Source organism: Dipodomys ordii, unplaced genomic scaffold (assembly GCF_000151885.1).
Source record: "Dipodomys ordii isolate 6190 unplaced genomic scaffold, Dord_2.0 Scaffold11, whole genome shotgun sequence".
NCBI lineage: Eukaryota > Metazoa > Chordata > Mammalia > Rodentia > Heteromyidae > Dipodomys > Dipodomys ordii.
The window spans coordinates 8821909-8832276 of NW_012267227.1; the positions used below are offsets into that span (position 1 = coordinate 8821909).

The 10368-nt window shown below is 41.0% G+C and overlaps 1 protein-coding gene across 2 annotated transcripts in view; it reads left to right on the plus strand.

Moving 5' to 3' along the window:
* The first annotated feature begins 7283 nt into the window (after window positions 1-7283).
* Dyx1c1 (dyslexia susceptibility 1 candidate 1) overlaps window positions 7284-10368 on the plus strand; it is a 17189-nt gene continuing 14104 nt past the window's right edge. Inside the window, exons 1-3 of one of the 2 annotated variants that reach the window (XM_013010070.1) lie at window positions 7284-7360; window positions 8391-8538; window positions 9586-9719. In XM_013010070.1, coding sequence (XP_012865524.1) covers window positions 8511-8538; window positions 9586-9719 — 162 coding nt within the window. In that variant the 5' untranslated portion in view covers window positions 7284-7360; window positions 8391-8510. Of the gene's footprint in view, window positions 7361-7430; window positions 7554-8390; window positions 8539-9585; window positions 9720-10368 lie in introns of those variants that run through there. The other variant, XM_013010069.1, reaches the window with a different exon arrangement.

Genomic DNA, 10368 nt, shown 5'->3' on the forward strand with positions numbered 1-10368 from the left:
CGGTCTCTCCTGCCCGGGCTGGCTTTGTACCGCGATCCTCAGATCTCAGCCTCCTGAGTAGCTAGGATTACAGGCGTGAGCCACCAGCACCCGGCTCGTGAGACTCTTATCTCCAATAAACTGCTAGAAAACCAGAAGTGGTGCTGTGGCTCAAGCGGTAGAGCTCTAGCCTTGAGCTGAAGGCCACAAGGACAGCGCCCAAGCCCAGAGTTCAAGTCCCACGACCAAAAAAAAAAAAAATCATTTTGCTTACATAATTATTTTTTTTTGCTAGAGATAAATAATGTTCTAAGTGTTCAAAGGCTTAATTTGTCTTGAAATTCTATTGAGTGCTGATTTTTAGGAAATGACACACTGCATGCTGTGTGCTCACATTGGGGAATGAGTGTGACTGAATAGAACTAGGTAGCCTTCTGATACTCAGAATCCTCCCACCTGGTGTGGTAGCAATTGAGTTGTACTCATTGCTGAAATGGTTATGAAGCTTCCTAAACCTTTGATGGCTTACAGTTGCAGAAATTAGCTGTTTTTGTGAAAATGAAATAACCTTTTGAAATCTAGTCTGAAGACATTTGATTTGAAGGTAATTCATTTTCTCCTTTCACTGTTGTTCACATTTGGTTTGTGTTTTTTTTTTTTAACTTAAAACAGGTGGATTTCAATTCATATGTTTAGGTCTTCAAAGCATCATACTTAAATAAGTATTCTAAGAACCCGTGGTTGATTTTGACATGAATCATAACTGATGAATGTTTTCATGTGTTTGAATTCATTTTCTTGCTAGTTTCACATTTATCTCTTTAAAACATTTAGTCCAGATTACATTTACAGATGCTTTTGAGGGAGAAACAGTGATAAATTATGAGAATGGAGAGAAAATTTGTAGTGTGACATGAAGTCTTTCTTAGAACAAGCTGTCATCAACCTTTAACACATGGTGATGGAAAGAAATAACAGGTAGAATTGTACCTTTCAAAGTGAAACCCCTTTACTGAAAGCCCTCATTTCTCTCTCCCCCCCATATACACATACAAACACACATACTCTCATTTTCTCTCTCTCTCTCTCTCTCTAGGCTATCTCAGGGTTTCCCCTATGATCTTGAGTTTTGCTAAAGTTCATCCTGGTTCACTATTAGCACCATCTAGGTTTCCTCATCGAGGCCAGTTTGCTGATGAAAAATTTTAAAGCATACATCCTTTGTTGTTGTTGGTCTTGGGGTTTGGATGCTGGGCTTGGGTGCTGGACCTGAGCATTTGTGCTCAAGGCTAGTGCTCTACCACTTTGACCCACAGCTCCACTTCCAGTTGTTCGGTGGCTGACTGGGGGGAAAATACTGTCTAACAGACTTTCCTGCTCAGAATGTCTTTGAACAGAAATCCTCAGATCTCAGCCTCTTGAGTAGTTAGAATTATAGGAGTGAGCCACCAGTGGCTGGTTCATAATCTGTCCTTTCTTAAAAACTTGGTTTACTCACTCACTAGAGGATAGCTGGTCCACTGGCTTCTAAATGTCACTGGACTCACAAATACTGAAAACAGCTTAGCTTAGAAAAGATATAGTTCTTCTGATAGAATGTTTAGAGTGAACAGTCTTTTCCTTTTGGGTGAAATACTTTAGATTGCTGCTATTAAGAATCTTGTCCAAATTAGGTTATATGCATAAAACAAGAGTTTTGTTGTACTAGTGCTTATTCTTCAAAGAAAACACAATAAAAAGATAGCCAAGGTTTTGGGTTTTTTTTTTTTTTTTTTTTACAAAAACTCCCACTTTTCCCTAGTAATAGGGAGAAAAACCTTCATCCACATATAAGCATGAACAGTTTCCATCTAATATTCTTTCAAACATTTCAACAAATTAAGAGTGCTAGTAGTTCTCCAACATAGTAACTGTATTTAGCAATAAGCAAATATATAAGCCGTGGGGTGGGTATGTGTATGTGTGTTATGGTTCTGAGGATCAAACCCAGGCCTTTGCACATGGTAGGCAAGTGCTGTACCATCTCACCACACCCCAAGCTCTAAGGAATGATTTTTTTTAAAGGGGGGTTATAAAGTTTTAGATTTCTTCTTTCCTGGTGTATAGCGGTTTCGTATGCATAAAAATTTGTGCTATTTTAGACTTTTTTTCAGTGGGAAAACATCCCGCTTCCAAAGTTCACTTGTAAATAGTAGCTTGGAACTCTAAATAACCAGATTCTTAGGGAAGCTCATAAAGGTGTATTTAAACCATTGTAGTTAATTTCATCATCCTGAGTACTTAGTTTCCTTTAGAGAAAGAAAGGAAGGTCTTCCTGATGTGATTGGGAGGTTGAGATCTTATTTTTGGTTTCCTTCTTACCATTGTGCACTGTCTGATGCAAAGCCGTGCAGACAAGCTTGTCTTTTCCCCGGAGGGGTGTCCTGCGCTTCAGAATTTCCCATCTTAACTCAGCAGATAGATTTCTTTGGGTAATACTCGTTGGCCAGACTTTAAAAGAAAATAATGGGGATGAGAGGAGGGGGTGAAGAAAGTGAGAGAAAATGAGGGAGGGGCTAAGTGTTCAAAAAGAAATGTACTCATGGGCTGGGAATGTGGCTTAGTGGTAGAGTGCTTGTCTAGCATGCATGAAGCCCTCGCGAGGTTCAATAACTCGGTACCATATAAATAGAAAAAGCCAGAACTAGCACTGTGGCTCAAGTGATAGAGTGCTAGCCTTGAGCAAAAGAAGCTCAGAGACAGTGCCCAGACACAGTTCAAGCCCCAGGACTGGCAAAAAAAAAAAGGAAAAGGAATGTATTCATTACTTAATGTAACTGTAACCCCCCTGTTCATCTCCTTTACAAAAAAGAAAAATAGATAAAATCATTCTCTGCTAACATACAAATGAATATCGTGGAGAATATGACTTTTTTTTTTTTGGTTTGGTTTGGTAAGGGTCTTCAGAAGGAATCTTTTTTTTTGCAACACTTCAGACAATATGGCTGTATTTTGGGCACCATGGGAAGCAGTATTTTTAGAACCAGCTGATACTGCCTGAAGAGCACTTCTTACTTCCTTTAGCTTATTTTGACTTTTCACAGCTTCTTGCCCTTAATTCTGCACTCAAGAGATTTCTTCTCATTTTCAAATTTCAGTAAGCATCCCTTTCTGTTCTACCTCCTCAGTGAACATCATAAAGTCACTGTGCATTGTCAAGTCTTGGTGGTACTGTGATGGGGATTTGAGTTGTTGGAGTGGGAAGGCTACAGATAGCATTTGCATCTGCGAGACTAATGGTTAAGAGAAAGTGGCCTTGTGTATGCTAAGCAGTAACCCATTGGGCACTGCCTGTGTCTAATGAAAAAGCTTCAAATGAAACCCACAGTATAAGCTTCATCTTGGTCATAGTTTATCAATACAACATCACAATTAATGCCGACTTTAAATACTTGTACCTTTGCTGTTCTGCAGATGTGTAGATGATATTGCTTGGTAGTTCAAATGTTATCTTTTATAAAAGAAAGTCCTGCTTCTTATCATGATGTATGTGACTTAAACGATTGTTTCATATTAAAACTATTTCTTCCTTACGTACTGTTTACATATACCTCTTTTTGGGATATTAGTTCAGTACTTTTATACAAATTTGAGTGTGTTCCACATTGGTGACATGTATTTTTGCAGTAAAGTTTTGTTTTGTTTTTTTAGAGCATGTCTAAAGGAATAATACATGCACTAGTGCTGTGGTCTGTGGCAAAATTACTGTAATTCAAATTGGAAAATAGAACGTTTCCAGACTTTGTCCAACACTTATTCCTATGGTAAAGGAAATTACTATGTAATACTAATTATTTCTTATGCTGATATGTTTTAAGCTACTCTATGAAGTATGTGAAACATCAGTATCTGTGGATTAGTGGGTGGTCTGATGTCTTTAAAATAGGAGAGAGAAATAAAATGTCATGTTAGCAATTCAATAACAAATACTTTTTAAAAATTTGATCTGCTGGGCATGGTGGTACACCTATATAATCTAAGCCCACTGGAAACTGAGGTAAGAGGACTTTGACTTAAAGGCCAGCTTGGGATAGGTAGTGAGACCCTGTCTCAAAAATAAAAAAGAAAATTTACCTATACCTGTAATTTACTAAGGAATTATCCTGACAGTGCTTATGAGGATGTTTTAGCCCATAGTACTAAATATTACTAAGATTATATAGTAGAATTTTTCTTTTCAGTGATAGGTCTTGAACTCAGGGCCTGGGTGCTCTCCCTGAGCTCTTAAGCTCAAGGCTAGTGCTCTACCACCTTGAGACACAGTGCCACTTCTGATTTTCTGGTGGTTAATTGGAGATAAGAGTCTCGTGGACTGTCCTGCCTGAGTTTGCTTCGAACCTGAGTAACTAAGATTATAGGCACAAGCCACCAGTGCCTGGCTGTATAAAGTAGAACTTTAAGATGATGACTCCAACCACAAACTATCATTCCACCACGGAAGAGTAACACTAGTCTTTCCTTATTAAGAAATTAAGACACCATAAAAGTGATTTAGTTAAGAGTGTGTAACCATTGACCATTGATACTTGAATACTCTTTATTTTAGATTATCTAATGAAAGGATTTGATAATAAAAGTCAAGGTTTTTAAAAGCTTAGTTATGAAGGAAAAATTTAAAATTTTTATTTTAAAAACATTTATTTAAGAACACTAGTTTTTAAAGAAAACATTCTTATTTTGTCATTTAAAACACGTACCCAAAAAGAATTTTAGTAATATTTGACTGATGCCAATTTATGTATTTGAAATTAGCCTGGAGCTTTCACCCTTCTAAAAAAACACAATGTGAATGCTTAAATTGCATATCTTTTTAAAATACTCCAATTTTTAGACTCAACTATTCAAACTGTTCGGAATTATTAGTAAGGTTTTACTATATTAGTGAATCCATTAGAAAATAAATGTCTTCCTATGTTAATAATATTTCTATGTTGCATTGTATTTGGCATGGTGGTTGTGGTATATATTGTACTTTTAATTGTTGATTGTTGTTTGGATGATATAGCAATAAATTTGATTCAGTCTTAATGTTTTTAAAAATGGCAGATACCATCTGTGTCATAACCCTCTCCCCCCATACTTGACTTGAATGCCCATATTTTCATAGGTCTATTTTTGTGTTAAAATTTAGTATTACATGTTCAGGGTTTATTTTTGTCTGCTATTTTGACACATAGTCTTTTAAAACTGGGTATATTTCTATTTAAATCATAGAGGTTTAAAGAAGTATTAGTATGAAATGAATTCATGAAGTTTTGTGAAATTAAAGTATGCAATTAGTAGATCACCTCCAACTTGCTTATTATCTTTATAAGGTTTGTATACAGGTTGTAACTTTCAAAAGAATAGACTTGGCTTGGTAGCTGATAGACTATAGTAAAACATGAAATATGCTAAATCATGGAGTTTGTTTCAAGGCTACCAAGTATTACTTGTGTTCTCAATTCTGAAATGATGATTACTATAATAACAGTAAGCTACTTATCCTTTTTTGAGATGAACTCTGACAGCCTTCTCTGATTCTACTCCCTTCTCCCTAAACACTAGGCTAGATCTGACAATTGGAATGTGTCTTCCACGTTAGTTTTTTACTCTAAAGTAATAAGACAAGTAGAGGTTCTGCTGTGAAGACAGTCTATGGTATTGTTGACTATTCTTTTCAGGGATAAGGCTAATGTCATTTGTGCATTGTGTTTGGAATGTCACATGTAGATCTAATAGTAGAAATGATGTATGGCAGACTTTCTTGAATAATATGTATCGTGTGTTTCATATAGTGTTATTATGATTCAAATTCTTTTCAATAAAGCTAGTTTTTAAAGAGAAAAAGACCTGTTAAGTGTTTTGACTTTCATTAAGTGTGAGCATCATCAACAAAATGTTGATGACAATAGTTTACAATTTACCAAAGATTCAATTTTATTCAAGGAGAGTCAGTATTTCTGTTCATGCATTGCTACATACATACATTTTTTGTGGGGAAAAAAAACCCCGAACAAATATTTAACTCCTGGGCTTCCCTAAGAAATGGTGAGAATAATGTGTGTTTATTTTTATTTTAACACACTAGGACTTCTGTTCACAGAAAATTGGAGAATCTACAGCCTTAGCAGCTGGATCATCCTGAATGACGAGTGTCAAGTAAGGTTGATTTTCTTTCTTTCTTTCTTTCTTTTTTTTAGTACAGGAGACAGAAATACCAGGTATGAAAAAAAGAGGGAAGGCCAGTCGCTGGTGGCTCACGGCTGGAATCTTAGCTACTTGGGAAGCTGAGATCTGAGGATCACGGTTCAAAGCCACCATGGGCAGGAAAGCCCATGAGACTGGTCTCCAGTTAACCACCAGAAAACTGGAAGTGGCGCTGTGGCTTAAGTGGTAGAGCACTAGTCTTGAGCTGAAGAGCTGAGGGACAGTGTTCAAGCCCCATCACCAAAAAGCAAACAAACAAAAAACAACACTAACGACTAAAAGCATGAACTTTTTTTTTGCTTATATGGTACTGAGGAATCGAACCCAGGGCCTCAGGCATGCAAGGCAAGTGTTCTACCACAGAGCCACCTTCTCAGCCCCGAAAGTATGAACTTTTTTGAAGACTTGGAAGCTTGACACAGAATAGTAAAGGCAGAAATAGAACAAAAAGATAGCAGTCACCAAACGCACCAAGAAAAAAAAAAGACTAAGATTCTTAGATTTCATGGCTTGGTCGGCAGATGTTTGAGATCATTAACTGCTGGTTAAGAAAAGTCAGGGGTACATTGTTTGGGGGAAAAGACATTTTCCCCAGGCTGGAAATGTGGCTCAGTAGTAGAGTGCTTGCCTAGCATGCATGAAGCCCTGGGTTCGAATCCTCAGTACCACATAAACAGAAAAAGCTGGAAATGCCGTTGTGGCTTAAGTGGTGGAGGGCTAGCCTTGAGTAAAAGAAGCTCAGGGACAGTGCCCAGGCCCTGAGTCCAAGCCCCTGAACTGGCAAAAACAAAACAACATTTTCCCCATGTCTGCTGTTGCTAAAGTTTCAAGGTATTTCTGAGAAGGTTTGAAACGTGTGTGAACGGCCTCCAAATGTCTGGCCGGCCGGCTCCGCAGCGCGCAGGCGCGGGGCCCCGACGGCGCGTCAGTGTCGCACCCGCTCCCCGGGGCTTCCCTTTACGGCTCCGTGCGCCCACGGTCCCGAATTCCTTCGGAGAAGTGGGGCGCCCTCCGAGGCGAAGCGGAAGAAGGCGAACCCCGAGAAGCGACGGCGGACACCGCGACCTCGGCGTCCAGGCCATCCCTTGACGGACGAGGACGACCTCCCCCGCAACAGGTGCCCGCGTCGCTGACCCGGAAGTCGTAGCGCGAGGTGAGCCCGGCTTCCCTAGCAACCGAGCGGGCGCGGGGGCAACGGACGACGCCACCCCCAGCCCGGCGCGATGCCGGTGCAGGTCGGCGACTACAGTTGGCAGCAGACGGAGGCGGCCGTGTTCCTCTCGCTGCCGCTCCGGGGCGTGAGCGTCAGGGACGCCGACGTGTTCTGCGCCGAGAACTACCTCAAGGTGGGAGCCCGGGCCAGGCCGCCGCCCGCTGCCTCTGCCGCCCGCCCTCCGCCAGCGCTTTTATTGTTATTGTTGTCACTATTGTGATTCGTATTTTCTTCTTTGCAGCATGAGGTTCGCACTCAGGGCCTCTCTCTTGCTAGGGAGGCCTCGTCCTTAATTCCCCCCTCCGATCCCCTTTTTTTTGGCTCGGTCGTGGGGCTTGAACTCTGGGCGCTGTCCCTCAGCTCTTCAGCTGAAGTTTGAGCCACAGCACCACTTTCAGTTTCCTGAGTGGTTTATTAGAGCTACGAGTCCCATGGACTTTCCTGCCCGAGGCTGGCTTTGAACCTCGATCCTCAGATCTCAGTCTCCTGAGTAGCTAGGATTACAGGCGTGAGCCACCAGCTCCCAGCCTTAATTCCCATTTTAAGGAAAAACTGAATTCCAGGCCAGTGGTAACCCTCCTGTAGACAAATGTCCACCTATAGGAGATGACTTTCATGCAGGGCTTTCTCCTAGACCCCACTACATTGTGGAACCTGGTAGAAGCACCTGGTATAAAGTTAACGGACCTTTAAGAAAAATTAAGTTTTTATCATACACTTTGTGTGTGTGTGTGTGTGTGTGTGTGTGTTGTTTTGTTGTTTGTTGTTTTGCCTGCACCAGGGCTTGAACGAAGACTGGTGAAGACTTTTCTACTTGGGCCAGCTTTAAACCAGGATTCTCCAGACTTCAGTGTGTTTAGAAGCTAGGATTACAAGCCTGAGCCACTTGGTGCCCAGTTTATCACATTTTTCTTTTAATGGCAATATCTTTATGTAACCAACTTAATTTCTGTTCCCCCCGCCCTTACAGGTCAATTTTCCTCCATTTTTATTTGAAGTGTTTCTATACGCTCCCATTGATGATGCCAGCAGCAAAGCGAAGATTGGGAATGACACTGTTATCTTCACCCTGTATAAAAAAGAAGTGGCCATGTGGGAGATGCTTTCCATGCCAGGAGGTAAGTTCTTCATTGAAGGATGTTTATCTGCCCAGGTGTAGTGGTGCATGCCTGTAATACCACCTTTTAGGAGGCAGAGATGATGGATGCTCACCTAGTATATGCAAGGTACCGGTTTCATCCCAATCAGCTGTGAAATCAAACTACTTGAAATCCTGAACACTACTGAAGCCCTACCTGAAAAAAGAGAAAGAAAAGTGTTTTGTGTTGTTTTTTTTGTCATTGGTCATGGGGCTTGAACTTGGGCCTGGGCACTGCCCCTCAACTCTTCAGCCCAAGGCTAGCACTCTGCCACTTGAGCCACAGTGCCTCTTCCAGTTTTCTGGTGGTTAACTAGAGTTCAGAGTCTCGTGGACTTTCTGCATGGTCTGGCTTTGAACTGTGATCCTCAGCTCTCAGACTCCTGAGTAGCTAAGATTACAAGCATGAGCCACTGGGGCCTGGAAAGAAAAAAGTTTTAACCTCTTGCCAGGTTAGATAAAAATAAAATATCCTGAACAGGGTGCTGGTGGCTCATGCCTGTAATTTTTTTTTCCTTCTTCAATTTTTGGTCATGGGGCTTGAACTCGTGGCCTGGGCATTGTTCCTGAGCTGTGTTGCTCAAGGATAGTGCTCTACCATTTGGAGCCATAGCTCCACTTCCAGTTTTCTGGGGAGTAATTGGTGCTAAGTGTTTCATAGGCTTTCCTGACCATGCTGGCTTTGTACCAGGATTCTCAGATCTCAGCCTCCTCAGTAGCTAGGATTATAGGCATGAGCCACCAGTTCCCAGTATACCTGTAATCTTAAATACTCAGGAGGCTGAGATCTGGAGGAGGTGGTTTAAGACCTGCCAGGGCAGACTCCATCAAAAAAAGAAAAACACAGCAAAAAGTAGGGATGGATGCATGACTTTAGTGGTAGAATAGCAGCCAAGCAAATGGGAGGCTGTGAGTTCAAACCCCAGAATCAGAAAAAAAAAAAAAAAACTCGCTGCACCCTGCTTCAGTATATTAATTTTCTTTAAGTTAACAAGTTAGTCACCTGGCAGTATTCCTTATATTCTAGTTGATAAAGAGACGAAGCAAAAAATCAGAGAAAAATCTATTTTGCAAGCTCAACAGACAGCACAGGAAGCTGAAGAAGCAAAAGCTAAGGCAAGACGGGAAGATCAAAAGTATGCACTAACTGTCATGATGAAGGTAAGCAAGACTGAGGGAAAATGAGGAATGAGGTAAAGACAGTTCTGTTCACTGTTTTTTCTCAGCACTTGATTATAGAAGTCACTATATTATATAAAGCATCTACTATTTAACATGTGTTACAACCTGTATGGAAATTCAGGGTATATATAGATGTTGAATAATAACATAGGCACAGTGGTGCACAACAGTAGTCCAGCTACTTGAGGTAGAAGGACTATGGGCCACTAGTGCCAGCCAGGCACTAGTAGTTCATAGCTATAATCCCTACCTACTGAGGAGGCTGATATCTGAGGATCATGGTTCAGTGTCAGCTCTAGCAGGAAAGTCTGTGAGACTCTTAACTCTAATTAACCACCAGAAAGCTGGAAGTAGAACTGTGGCTCAAGTAGTAGAGCACCAGCCTTGAGAAACAAAGGTAAAGCCCTGAGTTCAAGCTCCAAGACCAGCACAAATAAAAGGGGGGGGAGCTCGTGGAACAATAAATTAATTTTCAAGAAAGGGTCATGATGGGCTAGGAATGTGGCTTGGTGATAAGTGCTTGCCTAACATGCATGAAGCCTTGGGTTCCATTCCTCAGTACCACGTATACAGAAAAAGCCAGAAGTGGTGCTGTGGCTCAAGTGGTTTTTTTTTTTTTTTTTGGTCG